General features: G+C 37.3%; 2 protein-coding genes across 2 annotated transcripts in view; one reads left to right on the top strand and one right to left on the bottom strand.

The window, feature by feature from the left end:
• LOC149549291 (cytosolic endo-beta-N-acetylglucosaminidase 1-like) overlaps positions 1-20,258 on the bottom strand; it is a 231,080-nt gene that overhangs the window by 189,936 nt on the left and 20,886 nt on the right. The window lies entirely within an intron of this gene.
• LOC149549292 (uncharacterized) lies at positions 16,738-19,720 on the top strand. The gene is made up of 4 exons (XM_089792734.1): positions 16,738-16,953; positions 17,085-18,518; positions 18,655-18,943; positions 19,062-19,720. Exons 2-4 carry the CDS (start codon positions 17,125-17,127, stop codon positions 19,623-19,625), a joined length of 2,247 nt encoding a protein of 748 aa, XP_089648860.1. The 5' UTR covers positions 16,738-16,953; positions 17,085-17,124; the 3' UTR covers positions 19,626-19,720.

The following is a 20,258-nucleotide window of genomic DNA, read 5'->3' as shown; positions in this document are numbered from 1 at the left end:
CACTTTTTTGTGTGATTGTTATGAAGCGGCAATCGAAAAAGGAGGTATGTACCATAGAAGACAAGGAAGTCTTGGTTTAACATTTGACTAACATCCTAGAATAAGCAGCTCCACTGCCAAAGAAAACTGAATGTCAAACTCAATCAAAGGCAACGAGAAATTCCATGAGACAAGTAAATGCATTTTTCAAAATAAGTGACTGCAGTAGGACTTCCAAACCTTGTATTTAAGAATGGAACACATTACAAAGAAGATTTGCATGAATTAGATCTAGGGGTACACATGTTCAATCCAAGTTTTGTCTACCAATCAATGATTTGGCAAGGCAAGCAGAGGAAGATGTTTTGATTAATAGAAGGGACAAATTCCCTAGTAACTAAGATAGGAGGACCCTTGCATTGTCATTCCTTCAACCTACAACATTGATGCCTCAACAAATTGAAGTCAAGAACCAAAGGGTTATGCTTAAATTGTGATGGCAAATACAATAGAGAACACAAATGTATTGAAAGGTTGTATTGTACTGAGGGTACTAGTGATGATGGAAACGAGTAATGAAAAGTTGTGAAAATTAATGATTAATGATTGATCAAGAAGATGAACAACTATATAGATTATCAAATCTAGAGCGGACCCCTTTTCTCTAGATTGACTTTGATTAGTGTTCTTAGTCACACTTGGTTCATTTGGTCCTATTTCTCTAATTCTATCTGGCATGTTTGAGGTGTTTTGTGATCATTTTGTGATTGTTTTTGTTAATGTGAATGAGGTTATTTCCTATATAATTGTTAGTGGAAACGTATTTTGCATGTTGACTTAGGATCATGTTAGTTATCCTTATATCCTAGGTGGTATTCTAGAAAATTTCTTATTATGGGGCCATGTCTCATTATTTACTTTTAGTCATAAGTCACTTAAAAATTTCCTTAAGCATTTATGATTATACATTGAGCTTTTAATGTTTATATCAAGATAAGTTGTGCATCCCTCGTTAGAATTGTCTATACATTCAAGGTGTTTTTACATTATACCATAACTCATTTGTATATCTTATTGAGTAATATCATTCTCAATTTTCATGCAAGCTCATGTTGCAATACTCTCTTGTGGAAGGTATCTTCTTGGTTGACTATTGAAGTCTACAAATTCATTATGGGTTTTTAACCATTTCAACATAGTATCACAGTTAGAGTTTTGTAAATCCATTCTCATGTTAAAGAGTTGAACTATGCTAGATGAGAGATTTCCGCCGCAGGTTGATTTTTGGCTAGTGTTGGAGGGAATCTGAGATCACCATAGAGTCCAGCATTCTAAAGAAAGACGATATTAACTTTCGTTTCGTCTAAATCTGACCATTTTTGCCAAATTTTTAATGTTTTGAAGTAGGGCTAGTCGCTGATTCTGAGAGCTAGCTGATCATTTGGAACAGATTGGTCTCATTGCATTAGGAGGGCAAAAAAGCCTTAGAAATACTTATCACTCGTCAAAAGCTGACATTCTTGCTCACAAGCATCAAAGGTTTTTTCAACTATTATGTTGATCGTATGAATCTATACAATCATGTGGATTTCATATAATTTGTACAAATCTTATGGACAGGGCAGAGAAAACAATTTGGCCTCAGCCTATTTTTCTAGCGATTTATTTCCTGATATGGCTATATTTCTGCAATGTTGGGCAAAATTCTACATCTTCTACATAATCCTTATGCTTTTATTTCGCAGTTTATTTTTTGACCTTTCCTTTGTCATGGCCAACATTGTCTTTTTTGGGTCGTTATCAATATTAATATTGGTTGGCATATTTATCTGGGGTCTGTGTTTTGTTACTAGATTTTGTTGGGACACTAGACACGGTGTATTTTTTTGCAGATCGTATTATATGTGAATGTACTAGCTGTCAGGGTCAACACCCCATTGCATGTTCCATTGTGTTCAGTGTTCTTGCCAGGTCTTCACGGCGTAACTTTTTTGGTTTGTGCATATGTTACATCTAGTCTCCATCACTACAAACTGACTATCAACATCAGAAAATCCATAATTGACAATGCCTCTCGCCAGATTTGTAGCGGTGGCGCAGCCATGGCCAGCCACTACCACCCACCTGCATATCGCTGACATCATGAGAGGAAAAACAGATATCGATGGCAAGCCAGTTTCATGAATGCTGAACCTGTGAAACTTATTTTACTAGATTTTTCTACTTGACAACACTTATTGCAGCTTTAAGTAAAAACTCCCTTTAGGATTCCCAAGCTCATAACTTTGTGCCACAATCTTCAATTTTTGTGATTCTTGCAGAATTAAAAAGGTATTGAGAGGCTCTGATTTTAGTCAATGAAATTTTTTGAGATTCAGCCCAGGTATTTTCTATTGAGTATTATCTACTTGAGGCATTTGCTAGATTACTTGAACATCCTATGCTTGGAGAGGTACTATTCATGGGACAGCTTTATTTTAAATTGCAGATCGCATTTGGAAGTTCTATATTCATGTGATGACTCTATCTTTGAGATTTAGAAGAAATGTCATAGGTTGTCATGGGTCCTCCTTTGATCAACTTAAAGAGGGAACTATAAACAATGGAGAGATGACATTATCACCCATCTTAGGTGACTCCATTTGTTGACAACTTCATATAATTGTGTTCCCCTATCTCGCACTCTCTAGTAAGAAGTTTTCTTGGAATTGCAAAACAGATCATGTCTTATGAGCTATTGCTTTGCATGTAGATGATGGCATAGTGAAGTCTATTATTGATTGAGTGCCCTCGTGCTCTTCGAACTAATATTTAGGAGATATATTGAGATACTGCTACGCCCTTAATATTGGTGTATATAGGGTTATGAATAGTCAACTTGTCGCTATCTTAATCCTTAATTAAGTCAAGTTATCATTATTATATTATTATTTAGGTAGGTAAGTCGGCCCAAGTGTTATGTAGGGTTGTGTCTATTCAACCTAAGCATAATTAGGTATATATAGGAGGTTGTGAGTCTTACTTCAACATCATATTGTGAAGTGTGTTCTCATTGGAGATATTTGGAGGTTGCCCCTTTGAAGTGGCCTATTACTCTCAATTATTATCAAGTATTTATAGAATATTTCATATTATGTAATGTTCCCTTTGGAACATTAGAAATAATGAAGTCTTATTTCATATAATATTAAATTGACTATGAGACTTAGGCCCAAAATATTAAAAAGGGGGTCGATTTAATGTTCTATTAAGGACAAAAGGGCGAAGAGGAACAAGACGAAATGCCTTAGGGAAGTGAAGAGCCACTAGGGAATAAGATGGAAACCAAAGAAGAGCCAAAGAGTCTTGGTTTGAGTATTAAAAAGGAAGGAGGCTCATTGTTGTATATGCTTGTTTTATTATTCAGTTCAATTTCCTCTCTTGTGAGAGTCTCAGTAAGCTTCAGCTTTCAGCTAGTTGGAGGACGTAGCCCCTCATCCTAGCAGGCAGTGGGCGCAAACCAATTGTCTTTGGAAACATCACTTCATGCATTTCATTCGCATTCACAGGTTCTTATCCTATCATTCCAATCTGGCTGTTAAATCTGTATTTAGGATTGGTTTATGTGTACTAGTTATTGTATTGCTGTTGTATAATACAATAACGTTTTAGTTGTTGGTTGCTATATTGATGCTGTATAAGGCAATAGCGTTGTTTAAGAAACTATAAGAGTTTGTTGTTTACATCTCATTAGCTTGTAGCTCATGGTTATATGTTTGTCATCTTGAATATTATTGTGGAAATAACGAATGATTATCTTGTGGAGAACAGATGGTTTTATTGTTGTCTCGTATTGCATGTTCTTGTAATTGAATCTGAGTATTCCATTTCTAAAAGAGACTGGATAAGTGCCGGTTAGTGTTGCTACTAATTTTTCTAGGGTTGCTGGAAACTATCTACCAAATTTAATTTTCGGTTTTATTATAGCATTGTATTCCTTTGGCCTAAATCCGAATTGAACGCTATATCCAAGAAGAAGTTAGTCGAATTTCTACTGGAGTTTCTACTGAATTTCCTTGTGCTGAAGTACATCTGCCATATTTTAGTTCTGGTCATTTTGTTCAAGGAGAAAGTTAGTAAATATCTTGTATTGGGATATTATAGTGGTATCAAAGCTGGTCTTCCTGCCAGCCTATGAGATTGATATCAAAGACGAATCTATAAAGTCGTTATCAGAATTATCAATGTGTTATATTGATAAGAATTAGAAGTTCTTTAATTTAGTATCGCGGCACAAGGTAGAACTGATAACCTGTGCTTATAGGAAGGACTGATAAAACTCAGTACTCTCATTTGCATTTCACAAAACTGAGATTCAAATTGTTATATATATATATATATATATTCAGCAACGAGAAGAAGAATAGGTCAGTATGCACGAACAGTAAGCAGGGAGGAAAACCATTCCGTAGCAGAAGAGGAGCATATTCCGTGGATATCATTTCATAGTTACAGTTATGTCTTGCCAGTGATTTTTCCTAGCTCCAAATAGCAATAGCAGAACTCGTGTTACAGGGGAGCTTTTGGATGGCAGCTTAGACTCTCTCCTTAGTAAATTCTGCTCATAGATATTTTCACGCTAGTAGTGACGGCAGAAGTTAGCAACAGGAACAACACGCAGTGGATTGAAGATAACTTGCCAGGACGATTCAATCTCATAATAGCGGTTCACAGCATAGCAACACAAAAACCGACGAACACCTATAACTAGAAAACATCGCGTCAAGGAGGCCACGAGATTGGAAGAGACTGGATTTGATATATCTAAGCTTTTGAATGTTGATCACAATATTGAAGTTACTGTAGGGAAACAAAGAGTTCGTTTGTACATCATTGGTGGAGTGAAGAAAGATACAGTTTTTGCACCACAAACTAAGATGGAAATTAGTGAAATTACTTGGCATCGAGTACATGATCTACCACCTACAAACTTTGAGGCATCTTCACGGGGACCAAATGGAATGAAGTGTTTCATGGTTGGGCCATTTATAAGACCACTGAAGGCATGGATTCAAGAGAATTGCCTCCATTGACAACAAATGGAGAAGCGTCACCAAAAGGGTCGAACATGTGTGTTTGGAAGGCTAAATCCAGTTCTCCAAGTAGTGGTTCGAGTTCAAAATAGGTTGTTACTACATCTAATAACGTGCAAAAGCCATGCGTGAGCTGGAATTATTACCGCTAAAGAATGGTAAACCAAAAGTTAGCATTGATGTTATTAAAGGAAGATGTAGCATTGTTGTTCAGTAATGACAGAATCCTGTAACCAACAGTTAATGATTAACTAAGCTACAGATGGCAATCATACCATGAAAGGGTAGAAAGTCTGAGAGTCCTGCAGTAGAGATTTTAATGACTTACAAAAGGAAACGCAGGTGTATAGGATTCATTTTCATATGCCTGATGAATACCCGAGAAAATAAAAAGCTTTACTTCTGTCAGGAAGTGTTGGATGTGGAAAGCGTTAGTTCTTCAAGGTCCCATTGGCGGTGGAAAGAAGAGTCGAACGTAAGCGTTTCTAGGAGAATTCAAAATTTTGCATGATGTCACATATTCCTAAAGGGGTCAAATTTGGAATAAACTAAATAAGTTTAAATTTAGACGATAACTGCCGAATATTGAAAAGAATCAAAATTGTGGCGAATACATTATTATCTTGTCGTGAATAGTAAACAGACGCGTGGCCCAGGGCGTTGGGTAGAACCAACGAAATTTGGAGATTTGTTAGGAAATGAATATGATGTAAGGAAATGTCTGGAATAGCAAAGTAACATCGACATTGACCAGGTTAAATTTGCGAAGGAGGGAACAAACCTCTCACGACAGTCAGTCCCAACTACACTTTCCATCATCCACGAGCTGTGAAACTGGAATCTTTGATAGATTTGTAACTGCACCGGGTTTTCATATATTTCGAATGCTCAAAACCTTTAACTACAATCATTGCTGTGGCAAGAAGATGACATGCATTAAGACAGGTTGGGTTGGAAATATTTTTTCAAGGAAGAGGATAATCCTTTAAAAACCGCGACTAGGCTGCGAGACAACTGGAGTTTTTTTGTTGGAAGAAGAGACTTGGACAAAATACGAGAATTTTTGGAGATGCTTTAGCGATTGCACAACACCATAATGCTGTTTCTGGAACTGCAAAACAACATACAACAAATGATTATGCCAAACGCCTATTCATTGGAGCTTCTAAGGTTGAAGAATTGGTGAATTCTGCTCTTGTTTGTTTGACAAATTCAACATTAACCTCTCAATGTAGAAACACAGTAATTGGGTTCCAACAGTGTTCTTTGTTAAATATAAGCTAATGACCAGAATCAAAGGCAAATCTTAGCAACGACACAAACCTGGTTTTGGTTGCATCCAATTCGCTTGGCTGGAAGCGCATAGAGACCATAAGAATCCCAGTAAATAGTGATTCATTTATACTGACAGATGTTGATGGGAACATAATACAGTCACAACTTGTAAAATAAGCAAAACTTCAAGTAACTTAAGGGGGATAACATCCAAGGCGGGAAATCTATAGGCTATAGAACAAGAGTTTATTTTTGCATCAACAATCATACATGAGAAATCCAACAGAGCAGGTAAAGTTAAACAAAACACTGAATTTTCTAAGTTCGTTTGCGAAGGTGAAGGGGGAAAACTGAATTTTGTAAGTTCGTTTGCGAAGGTGAAGGGGTGTGGAAATAAATCGAGAAGACATGATTCGATGAGTAGTGTTTATGTTTTCTTTGTCGAGTTTGTTATTATGGCATGTCAAAGACAGCATTCTCGGTCTCTTACGGAAAACAGACAACAACAGGGATGAATTAGTAAGGATTATTAGGAGTTGGGAATACTTTCCACAGCAACCAATCCTAACACACCTAGAACACTTCTAAAACTAGCAATAGTTCTTCAACTTGCAGGGCCATATGTGTGTATTTTGTTCCTGAGGATTCTATTTGGCAAATAGGTTTGCAATCAATAGTAGCTTTACTCTCTGTTGTGGGTGGCCCTATGGCATTTCCTGATCAAATTTTGTAGCTATGTTGCAGAAGTCAAGTTTGGAATTGAAATGTTCAATAAGTTTTAAAAAGAAATCTGGAAAGGAATTGGGTAATTTCAAGAAAGCTACTATGAAGCCACACGAATCGTCACCCCGGAATGTAGATTCCGTTGTAAAAACTGAAATCCTCAACATCTACAAGGATTATCAAAGACTCCCTAACCGAATTTAGCATGATCCGTCATTCAATGATTATATAGATTTTTATCTTGAGCAACTAAATATGATTGATATGGAAAAACGAAAGTATCTAGAGTTGGCCCAGGATTTTTTTGCAAGGGAACAACACACAGGAGTGTACGAAAAAATTTTGATAGATCAAAATTATCTTGAAATAGAAAAGCAAACAACCACCAGAGATGGGCAGCCTTCTCACGATCACATAGTAGATGTTACTCAAGGCACAGTTTTCTTCGTTGGTGACTTGGACGTGAGTCTTCTTAAGCAGAATAATGAAGCAGATTGCACTCAAGGTAATAGTAGTTTGGAACCTTGGCATCATGAACCCTATATTCATGATACTCAGAACGTGAATTTAGAGGAACAGCTGGGGATGACATTGCAAGACAATGAACAGTTTCAGCAGGGAGATAATGAAATACATACCTTACAGAATCAATTGAAGGTTAGTGAAGACATGGTTGTGGCATCCTTGGTGTAATATGATAGTACCCACGAGTTGGTTGAGGAGCTCTACAGGAAGGTCCCAAGGGAAGGGGAAGGTGATTGGCATGTGGCTGATTTACAGAAGGTCAAAACAGCCCTCGAGACTATGAAATCAAATTACTTATATCTGTTGTCCGACAGGGATTATATTCTTTAAGGTGGCTGAAATTTATGCAGCACAGTCAAGTAGGGAAAAGGATGAGATTGAGAATCTCAGCAGGACGCTTAAGAATGTTCAGGAGGCACTGAGTGAAACTCAATTATCTTTACTGGGAGCAAAAAATCAAATCAAGCTCATGGAACACTCTCGGGAACATGAGAATAGGATGAGGCAAGAGTTCTTCCAAGAAGTCATTGACGAACTTGAGAGCATTCAGCAAATGTATGATTTGGATAGCTACCTCAAACGGTTAAGTAGCAGAACTTCAGAACACTTTCAGCTTGTTGACAACCCTTTGTTTGAAGTTGTTGCTGATTGGAAGTCCGACAATCCCCTTTTTATGTTAATTGAAGGATCATCTCTTGTTTGCCATGACGAGGAAGGGTTTGACGGACCTTGGCTCAAATTCTAATAGTGAATCCAGTTTTCAGCATGGGAATGATGAGTCAACTTCTGTTGCTTATCATTTGATCAGCCCCAAAATATTTTCCGATTTCACCCCATTCAGGAGTTGGGTGAATTTTCTTCATCAGCCTCTAAATAGTTGTCGGTGGAATATTTATGTGAGATTTGTGGGTAGATTCTCAGCATTCTTCGTATTCTTAGCTCCTATGCACTAGAGAATTCTCCAAGTTTATGCTGACAATATGAATTTTGATGTCCATGGGATGGTCTTCTCAGTTTTTGAGCAGTTCATTTCTTACATCATCCATCTAAGTCAGGTCTTCACGTTCGTCTAGATAATACATGGACCCTGGATATATTTCTATATCATCATAGCAACGAGGCAGCATAACAGAGTTTGAGATCCAAGTTTTAGCAGGTTGTATCTTTGGTTGGATGACGATTTTATTGTGGTCCTATTCAGTTTGAGGCTGCTTATGGTGATGATCAGTGTTGATCAGTTTATAGGTGCAAGTGTTGAGTTTCTTCAGAGAGTTATATGGGATCCAAGGATTTGGTTGAGAGAGAGATTGCAGAGAGACATCTAGCTTCGCAGTATCGCCAAAATTGTTGTCAATTTGGATTACAGGGCTGCCTGCAGACTCGTATGGGATGCTGGTACGAATTGCTTGAGGATAAGCAATTTTGAGGAGGGGAGATTTGTAATGTTCCCTTTGGAACATTAGAAATAATGAAATCTTATTTCATATAATATTAAATTGACTAAGACTTAGGCCCAAAATATTAAAAAGGGGGTCGATTTAATGTTTTATTAAGGACAAAAGGGCGAAGAGGAACAAGACGAAATGCCTCAGGGAAGTAAAGAGCCACTAGGGAATAAGACAAAAACTAGAAAGGAGCCAAAGAGTCTTGGTTTGAGTATTAAAAAGGAAGGAGGCTCATTGTTGGATATGCTTGTTTTATTATTCAGTTCAGTTTCCTCTCTTGCGAGAGTCTCAGAAAGCTTCAGCTTTCAGCTAGTTGGAGGACATAGCCCCTCGTGCTAGCAGGTAGTGAACGCAAACCAATTGTCTTTGAAAACATCACTTCAGGCGTTTCATTCGCGTTCACAGGTTCTTATCCTATCATTCCAATCTGACTGTTAAATCTATATTTAGGATTGGTTTATGTGTACTAGTTATTGTATTGCTGTTGTATAATACAATAACATTTTAGTTGTTGGTTGCTATATTGCTGCTGTATAAGGCAATAGTGTTGTTTAAGAAACTATAAGAGTTTGTTGTTTTCATCTCATCAGCTTGTAGCTCATGGTTATATGTTTGTCATCTTGAATGTTATTGTGGAAATAACGAATGGTTATCTTGTGGAGAACAGTTGGTTTTATTATTGTCTCGTATTGCATGTTCTTGTAATTGAATCTGAGCATTCCATTTCTAAAAGAGACTGGATAAGTGTCGGTTGGTGTTGCTACTAACTTTTTTGGGGTTGCTGGAAACTATCTACCAAGTTTAATTTCCGGTTTTATTATAGCATTGTATTCCTTTGGCCTAAATCTGAATTGAAAGCTATATCCAAGAAGAAGTTAGTCGAATTTCTATTGGGGTTTCTGCTGAATTTTCTTGTGCTGAAGTACATCTGCCATATTTTAGTTCTAGTCATATTGTTCAAGGAGAAATTAAATATCCTGTATTGGGATACTACATATTATCTCTTCCATTGTGCAAGTGATTTCATTACAAGTGGTATCAGAGCATGATCTTGGCACCATAGAGGCAAGATTTTTTCTCAACATTGGACATGATTTTGGGAGGAGCGTAACTTTCAGATTTTAGCGAATTTTTTTAAAGATTTTTAAAGGGTTTTTGAAAACCATATTAAAGAAGTTATAGTTCAAATTTCAGAGGAATTGAAACAAATTTGAGAAAATTATTGTAGAATTACTATTTCTACACAATTTATTGAGATCTACATATCTCTCACACCCTGCCGAATTGGAGTATAACTTGTATTGGGTTTTTGAATACATAGTAGAGGAGCATACATTTCAAAGCTTGGAGAAATTGAAGCAAAAATAAGCAAGTTATTGCAAAATTAGGAAAATTTGCTCTCAAGGCAGCAAATTTGCTAATTTTTTGGATTTTTTCTGAGTAAGGGTATCTTGGCCCTAGTAAGTTATTGTAAAAAAAAAATATCAGAGAATTTACATTTCATTTGTGTGATTTATTTCAAAAATATTGGTTTCCATCATGACGAGGCCTCCAACAAGAGGCAAAAAGAATGCTACCACACCGGGGAAATCCTCTGATAAGGATTGGGAAATAACAAAGGATAGTATTCCAATGAGGAAATAAGTAAGTTCAAAAAAGAGGCTAAGAGGGATATGTGTACCCTACGATGAAATATATCAGATATACGAAGCATGTTAAGCACCTATATGAATGAACCAAGGAAGGAGTTCTCAAGCGATCAAGGTAAAACCTTCAAGTCGACTAATAATGACACAAATTTTAATACTCCTATGGGATCTAGGAATTTTTTTCCAAAGGTGGATATGCACAAGTTAGATGGAAAGGATCCTCTAACATGCATAAACCAAATGGAGAATTTTTTTGAAGTACATCAAACCCCATATGGACAAAAGGTCACAATGACTTCCTTATATCTAGAACCAGATCAATTCATTTGGTGTCGTTGGCTTTGTACTCATAGGAGGAAAAAGGGTGTCACTGTATCATGGTCAATTTTTACAGAAGAACTCTAAGCACAATATAGCAATAGTGTGAAAGACAACTTCTTTAACCAACTTGCTAAGCTTCAACAAACAAGATCAATTCAATTCATTTGGTGTCGTTGACTTTGTACTCATAGGAGGAAAAAGGGTTTCACCGTATCATGGTCAATTTTTACAGAAGAACTCTACGCACAATATAGCAATAGCGTGAAAGACAACTTCTTTAACCAACTTGCTAAGCTTCAACAAACAAGATCAATCAAGGATTATATTCAAAAATTCCAAAATCTATCCTTAAGAGTGGATACAATTACAAAGGAGAACTTGAATGATTTATTCTTGGGCGGTCTCAAGGATCACATTCAACATGAGGTACACATGTTTAGTCCTAGCTCAGTAAATGAGTCTTTTATATTGGCACGCAGGGTAGAGGAGAAGTTCTTGAATCCTAGAAAGCACGGGGCTAATGTGACAAGAGAAAAAGGATATTCAACACCTTCTCGTCCTCAACCCACTAGGTTGACTCCACAACAAATTGAGGAGAAAAGAGCAAAAGGATTGTGTTTCAATTGTGATAGCAAATACAGTCGAGGACATAAATGTAGTGAAAAGAAATTGTTATATATTGAAGGTCCAAGTGAGGATGAAGCAGATGAACCCATATTAGAGGAAGATAGGAAGTCAGGTGAGGAATCACATGATTCTCAACCAATCATTTCTTGTCATGCACTTTCAGGTTTTAGTGCACCACAAACTCTCAAGGTAGTGGGTTTCTTAAAGAAGCAGAAAGTAATAGTGTTGATCGACTTAGGAAGTACTCATAATTTCATCAACAAAAAATTGGCAACTCTTCTAAATTGTTTTATATATCCAGCCCCAAAGTTTCAAGTTTTGATTGCAAATGGGGGTATAGTTAGTTGTTCAAGGAAGTGTCATAGCATCAAATTATCCAATGGGAGATTCCCAACTTGATACCCCAATGTATGCAATATCCATGGGTGCGGTAGATATTGTTTTGGGAGTACAATGGCTTACTACATTGGAAACAATTGAGATAAACTTCCAAAAACTATTCATGAGATTTCAATCAAAAGGAAAGGTAGTGGAGCTAAGGGGCTTGAAGACAAAATCCCCACAAATGGTAAGCTCTCATCAAATGCAAAAGTTTCTAAAGAAAGGAGCAGATGGATTTGTGGCCCAGCTATGTTCATTAAAAGTCTCTCAATCTAATGCTCTTACTCCTCCAGATTTACAAACAATAATTGATCGTCACTCAATGATTGTTGGAGATAAACCTAAAGGACTTCCTCCTAAGAGGGATCATGACCATGCCATACAACTAGTTCCAGGGAGCCAGCCACCGAACATCATGCCTCATAGGTACCCACACGTACAAAAAAGTGAGATAGAAAAAATTGTTGAGAAAATGCTAGAGGCAGGAATTATCAGGCATAGCCAAAGTGCTTACTCCTCACCTATGGTGATGGTGCGTAAGAAGGATGAAACTTGGCGCATGTGTCCAGATTATACAATGCTCAACAAGTACACCACTAAAGATAAGTTTCTTGTTCCAATCATTGATGATTTGCTAGATGAATTAAATGGAGCTATGTACTTTACCAAGTTAGATCTTAGATCATGTTATCACCAAATTCAAATTAAGGAGGAAGATATTTGTAAGACAAGATTTCGAACTCATGAGGATCATTATGAATTTTTGGTGATGCCATTCAGTCTTACCAATGCACCATCTACATTCCAAAGTTTAATGAATTCAATTTTTTAAAAAGTTCTTGAGAAAATTCGTGTTAGTGTTTTTCAATGATATATTGATTTATAGCAAGACTTGGGAAAAACATTTGCAGCATGTAGATCAAGCATTACAATTACTCAAAAACCATCAACTCTGTGCTAAGCCATCAAGTGTGTTTTTGGTCTTAAGGAGGTGGAGCATTTGGGACACATAGTTTCACATAAAGGAGTAAAGGTGGACCCTAACAAAATCAAGGCTATCATGGAATGGCTTCTTCCAAAAACCATTAAGAAGCTGAGGGGTTTCTTAGGATTGATAGATCCCCATTTTAAGATAGAATTTTAATAATAATTAGATTATAAAATGTTATTAAATAAATAATGATAATAAAGTTATATTTATAAAATTAGGAAATAATTACTATTTAATCTATATTATTAATGAAATAATATTTAGTATGATATTTTAAATAATTAAAAAATAATAAATTTTCAAAAAGTAAATAAAGAAATAAAATTAAATACAAGAGACAATATTATAGAAAGTATGTTAACTTTCTAAATAGAATTTCATAATAAATAATAATAAACACAAATAAGTAAGTAAATAAATAATATAACATAGTATAATATAAATTAACTAAATCTAATGAAAAGTCCAGAGAGATTTAACAAATAGACATTACTCCTTAAAATTAAGATATAAAAGAGAGGAGAGTTTATTTTAGAGCGGGGCGAAAAGGAAGAGAAGTAGAGAGGAGTCCAAAAGGAAAAATGGAAAAGGAAAGTAATATGAAGAAAATAAGGAAGTGACTTTCTAAAAAGGTATCAATGATATTGAAAAGATGCAAACCTTTGAAAGGGTCATAATTATGAACAGTTGTGACTCTTCAAAAATATTTTAATTATATAGTATTGGGACTTTTCCAAAGGATTTTAGTTATGAAAGGTTGTGACTTTTCGAAAGGATTATAACTATGAAGTGTTGTGACTTTTCAAAGGATTTGTATTATGAAAGGGTGTGACTCAAGAAGGTAAGAAAGGTATGTTTATGAATTATATTTGTTTAATTATGTTTATGAATTTATTTATGAACAATACTTGTGGATAATATTGTGTTAGCTCATGGGGTTAACACCATGGATATCAATGTGAACTCGAAGCATGGAGCATGTGAGATATTAATATCTACATTGTCCGCCATGGCCGAGATTCGATATCGAAGCATAGAGCATGGAGATATTAAGATCTCCATTGTCTGCCATGGCCGATAATCAAGTAATAATACATTAATATATTAGGAGAATTATAAGACTCGAAGCATGGGGCTAGGAAGGTATTAACACCTTGAACCGACCACCATGGCCGAGAATTCTCCGTGTTGCCAGAATATTCTAATGTCAAACATATGCATATGTTGTTGGCCTTGTATAGAGGATGCCCGTCCAAAAAGAATCTTAAGGGGTGTGCTCCCGGGATGACGGCAAAGTAGCTATGAGCTATGAAGCTCGATCTGGAGATGTCCTTAAGATTGGGGTTAACTTAGAAAGTAGAATAATATAGTTAGTTTTATTATTATTGTGATTCTAACATTTATTTTTTCAGGTATTACTTGTCCCTAACTAACCCTATTAGTGGGGACATTACAGTGATATAAGAGAATGATCTTGCCATCCTGTAGGGTCAAAGAGGATCTAGAAAAATAATTTATATAATAGACTAATGTATAAAGTTAATGACTATTAGAAAGGATTCAAACATATCCATGATAGAAACCTAATAATTTGGACTAAAAGAAATATATATCTCAACTCAACAAAAGAAAATATCTAATTGCTTGAGGACAAGCAATTTGAGGAAGGGTGGATTGTTATATCCTCATTTTAAGATAGAAATTTAATAATAATTAAATAATAAAATATTATTAAATAAATAATGATAATAAAATTATATTTATAAAACTAGGTAAGATAAGATAAGATAATAATATTAATGTCCACGAAAAACCAAAACGGTTTATGGGACTGAGCATACAAACAGAAGAGCCGGCCAAAGTAGAAGCACCAAACGGTGACTGAGAAAAAACAAAAGCAAGAGACAAACAAGAAAGAAGACAAGGTAAGGACTAAGGGTCCTTCCTTGCCACAAAGAAATTAGTAATAGAGAGGTACACTCGGGAATGATCCACAGCCTTAGAGTGCCGTAAAAAACCGCTATAAGACTGTCGCTGCCTAGAGAGACTGGTATAATGTCTGACTGATCTGGAATGAGAAGCAGTGGAAGGCCTTTTCAAACCCCGTGGAGGAGGCAAGGGAGAGAAAAAAGCAGTAATGAGCTGATCAGAAGTACACCCCTAAGGAATAAAAGACTACAAGGTAATCTCTCGAAGATGGGTGTCCTCCTGAAGAAAAAGTGTCAAACACCGCTGATCAATATAGCTGAAGAACATCGAAAGAGAAGAACAGTCTCTGAAAAGGCAATAAAATCTCCCTCTGATTTCATTGTAAAGAGGACAACGAAATAAGAAGTGGATCTCAGTCTCAACCTCCGCCAAAGTACATAGCTGACATAACCTATCAACCTGATCCATATGGTGGTCAGTCTGAATCCTGAGGCGATTAGAACCGACTCTAAATGAGCCTAGAGAAAACCGAAAGGCATGATTCCAGTGCCGACAGAGATAAGCAACGCAAACAACAATACTATCTTGAATCTCAAGAAAATGCTCAGCATAGAAGGCCATCCTAGGTCGCAAACCCCCCGGGGGATTACTCCAGGTAGTGGTAATGTACTGTCTATAAATATCCTGTATGACATGCTCATTCAACTCCTGACGTGAGGGGAGAAGATGAGCAAGAGCATCTATCAAAAATTGATAAGGAGGAAGATGATCAATGTCAATCTTGATCGAACCTAACAAAGAGGAGGCCTGAGCGTACCAGCATCAAGACCTGGTAGAAGTATCGGATCTCATAATCTCCACCGAAGAACGGTATGCCAGATGAGAGTATCTATGTCGATCAACACGTCTCCATAAAACCACAAAGTCGATGAAGAAGCCAAATCAAGTCAAAAATGACGGCAAGTTTGAGAGGATGAGCACCAAACTCAGCCAAGACAATGTTGTGACGGTTGAATCTGTGAAATCTAATGATACGTCGTAACAACAACGTCTGAACCTACTCAATAGAAGCCCAATCAGAAGAAATAAGAGAAGGCCCCCAAACAACCAAACCATGAAGAACTGTCAGACGAACCAAGGAGTCGAAAAGAGACAACTTGGACAAAATATCCCAAAAATGATGCTTGAAGTATTGTCTCTCCAGCAAAGCCAAGGAACCCATACCCTTACTAACTCTAGACTGAATAGCAGGTCCCAAACTGAAACACGGTCCGGAGAACTTCACACCGAGATACATATAAGAGGGAGTAATCTCAATCTCCTGCCCTTAAAAGAAGAAATGAAGATGAGAGGTCTTCAAATAGTTAAATATCATAATCCTTGTCTTCGACAAATTGACCAAAAGCTACCGCTGAATACAAAAAGAAGCCAGACCATCAAGGAGTCTTTGTAAGTTGTCGGGAGAAGAGGCCAAGAGAACCACATCATCAACAAAGAGGAGAATGGAGATCAAGACCTGATACCTATGCTCCACGGGGACGCGTCCCCTGCCTCTGTACCCTAGTACCCGTACCGGGTACGAAACGGGGACGCGGGTATGGATTTTGGACGTACCCTGCGACGTCCCTTTTTGAGGGGAAAGGGGACGGTCCCCGAAACGCAAAAAAAAATTTCGTAGGAAACTTGGGTACGGATTTCCGTACCGGGGACGGCGTTCCCGTCCCTCGCCCGTACCCTTTTGCCCACGCCATCCCCTATTTTCCAGCCGGCCGCGAGTGAGTTAAAAAGTTAAAAAAAATGGTTTTTTTAAAAAAAAATTTAATCTTTTCTATTCCGCCTAGGGCCCACATGGATGTTAAGTTGTTAACCCTAATGTGTCTTCTTAAATAGTTAAAGTTGGAGTTCATTGCTCATTTGGAGTTGTTTGCAAGTTGGGAAGAGGAAGAGGAAAACATTGAACATTCAACAACAACAAAAGAGGAGTGTGTTTTGGAGGTGGAAGAGAAAGTTTTGCCTTCATTTCTACTTCATTCTAGGTATGTTTTTTATTTTCTTTTTGTTTGATTCAAACTTCATTGTTGTTTGTTGTCATTTTTCATTTTTTTCAATGACATAAAGAGGGCATGTTAATGGAACATTGAAATTTTTTTTTTTCTATAACTTGCAGCAGTATACTATAAATCATTGTAAAATCCAAAGGCAAAAACATGAGCAGCAGTGAGAGTGAGGGAAGTAGTGATAGCATGGAAGTTGCCATGCAAGAAACTCAAGTGTCACAATTACAAAGACCAAGAAAAAGACCTAGGGCAGCCATTGATGAGCCTAATGTAGATGTCCCTATGCCTAATCCATTTGAGTGCCCTTCCAAAGCCTTAAAACAATATGCCAAAGGCCCATTCAACCCTAAGAAACCTCTCCTACAATTTGCCACAAAAGTAGACAAGAATAAGAAGAAAAATTCGGGGGGTAGTAGGGAATGGGAGTGTCATTTATGTAAGAAGCATTATTTTGGGAGCTACACAAGAGTGTATTGCCATCTTTTATGGATAGGTGGGCAAGGGGTGAAAGGTTGCAAAAAAATTACGGAGGAAGAAAAACTTGAGGCCAATAGGTTGTATGTGGAGGGGGAGTTATTGAAATCCGGGGGTCCTATGAGTAGCACACCCACACCCTCATTGACTCCCACTAGCACTGTTAGTAAAGGGAAGGGAAAGGCCAAGACTAAGAGAGATACCAATGTGGCTGATTTATTTAACATACAAGCAAAAGATAGAGCTGAAGAGTCCATTGGCAGATTTCTTGTTGCTCATGGCATACCATACCATGTTTCTCGTTCCTCATTCTATAAACAAATGTGCAAAGATATTTATGCTGCTGGTCCCTCATTTATACCACCAGGAGAGACTAAATTACGCACCACTATCCTTGACAAAGAGTACTCAAAAGTAAACATTTTGATGGAGGATATGAGGCAAACATGGATGAGTGATGGATGTTCTATTATCATGGATGGTTGGACCGATATCAAACATCGGCCACTCATCAATCTTATTGTCACTAGTACAGCAGGGGCCTATTTTCTTAGAGCCATTGATTGTTCGGGAAAAAAGAAGGATGCATCCTTCCAATTTCAGATTTTGAAGGATGCTATAGAAGAGGTAGGGACTTCAAATGTTGTGCAAGTAGTCACTGATTCAGCCCGTGTGTGTAAATCAGCTGGATTGATAATAGAGAGCACCTATAGACACATTTTTTGGACCCCATGTTGTGTACATGCATTGAATAACACCTTGAAGGACTTTGGGAAAATTGATTGGATAAAGACTATGGTGTTTGAGGCTAGAGACGTGCAAATGTTTATTTGCAATCATCACACATCTCTTGCATTATTTAGGACATTTTCCAAAAAAGAATTCCTCAAGCCTGTGGAGACTCGATATGCTAGCTACTTCATTTTGTTGGAGAGGATGCTTGAGGTCCAAGAGGCCTTACAATCCATGGTGGTCAATGCAGAGTGGAATAGATGGCATGAATCAAGCACCCCAGATGGAAGACTTGTCAAACGAAGAATCCTAGATGAACATTGGTGGACCACAATGAGGTAAGAAACTTAAGAATTGGTGGATATCATAATTGTTATTATTGCTGATTTAATAAAAAAAAAAAAATTGATTTAAGCACTTGCTGATTTTTTTAACATATTATGTTTCTCACTTGCAATTTTCTTTCATTTGCAGATACATTTGCTCCTTCATTGACCCTATTGTGCAGGTCATTAGATATGCTGATACTGACTCTCCTAGCCTTGGAGAGATTTATGAGACTTTTGATAGCATGCTTGGGCAGATCAAGCAAGCTGTTAAAGATAAGGAACCTACTTTGGAGTTCTACGAGGAGCATCTTAAGCCCATTGTAATGAAAAGGTGGAACACTATGAACAACCCACTTCATATGGCAGCCTATGCAGTCAATCCAAAATGGTATGCACCAAGGCCTGGGAGAGTGCTTCCATCTAATGATGAGGAGGTGAGTTTAATTTATTAAAGAATTCTGATTTTATAATACATTTTTAAATATTTTATTTTATTTGTAAAGTTTATAAACTCTAAGTTCTCACTTCTTAATTTTTGTTTGTTCAATATAGGTGAAGGACGGCTTCTTCAAGGCCCTTTCAAAAATGTATAGTGCAGAGGATGCTGCAAAAATTCGAGGGCAATGGCTTGACTTTGCCAATCTTCGTGGTCCAACATTTGGTAGACCAGAGGCGAGGACTGATAGAGCTACATTAGCTCAAAAGGACCCGATTGGATGGTGGACATGGCATGGTAGAGATGCACCTGAGCTAAAAGCCCTTGCCACCCGTCTTCTCTCACAGGTTGCGAGTTCCTCTGCTGCAGAGAGGAATTGGTCTACATATAGCTTCATTCAATCGGTCAAGAGGAACAACCTTACCTCTAGACGATCAGAGAAGCTTGTGGCTGTTCATAGTGTATTGCGACTACAGGAGCGACAGAGTCTTGAGTATCGACAGACTCCAGCACTACGTTGGGATGTTAATCCTGAGGATGCATTGCAGATTGATGAGGATAACACACCCCCAGGGCTGCTTGGAGTTCCATTGGATGAGGACCCTCTGCCTACCCCTGCCAGTGATTCAGAGGATGAGATTGATGATGATCTTGATTTAGATAGAGATTTAGATTCCTAGAGGACAGCCATATATTTGGCTTTCTGCTTTTCAGATACTCAGATACATTATTGCTTTTGATTATTATGGAGTTGGACATCTCATTTACACTTCTAGTATTTACTTTCATTGTGTCATTTTGATTTTCATTTCATGCATGATGATGATAGATTGATACTTGGAGCCTTTGGGCATTTTTGCTAATTGTATGCGATATTCGGATATATCATCATATCATATTCTCATTTTGATTCTAATCTTAATAGTTTTCAATTTCCATGTATTCTATGGTGAATGGTTTATCAATGTTATGATTTATCATTGTTATGGTATGCATATCAGAAATATATCTCTAAAGAAGTCTAATTCTCCATATATAAAAAATTTAAAATCCCCTATATTTTATAGCCGTCCCCTGAGGTCCCGTCCCCTAAATTTTGGCTTCGACCCGTACCCGTACCGGAAACACGTTCCCGTCCCTAAAACGTCCCCGTCCCGAAAACTCCGTGGAGCATAGCCTGATACAAATAACACCCATCTCTCAGTTGAGAGGATTTCAGAAGGAAATCCTCCAACTCATCAATATACAAACCAAACAGTTTAGGAGAAAGAAGACAACCCTGCTTCACCCCAATGGTGCTCTGAATCGGATCA

The sequence above is a fragment of the Cupressus sempervirens genome, chromosome 7 (assembly GCF_028749045.1).
Source record: "Cupressus sempervirens isolate cs-2001-9-10 chromosome 7, ASM2874904v1, whole genome shotgun sequence".
Classification (NCBI taxonomy): domain Eukaryota; kingdom Viridiplantae; phylum Streptophyta; class Pinopsida; order Cupressales; family Cupressaceae; genus Cupressus; species Cupressus sempervirens.
Note: the sequence above shows the minus strand (reverse complement) of the source record. Positions and strands in the feature narration are given on the sequence as shown.

Coding starts and splice junctions, on each gene's coding strand:
- LOC149549292 (XM_089792734.1), top strand. CDS start 17,125: ATGAGCAGCAGTGAGAGTGAGGGAAGTAGTGATAGCATGGAAGTTGCC. Junction 18,519..18,654: donor CATTGGTGGACCACAATGAG/GTAAGAAACTTA, acceptor TTTCATTTGCAG/ATACATTTGCTCCTTCATTG. Junction 18,944..19,061: donor TTCCATCTAATGATGAGGAG/GTGAGTTTAATT, acceptor TGTTCAATATAG/GTGAAGGACGGCTTCTTCAA.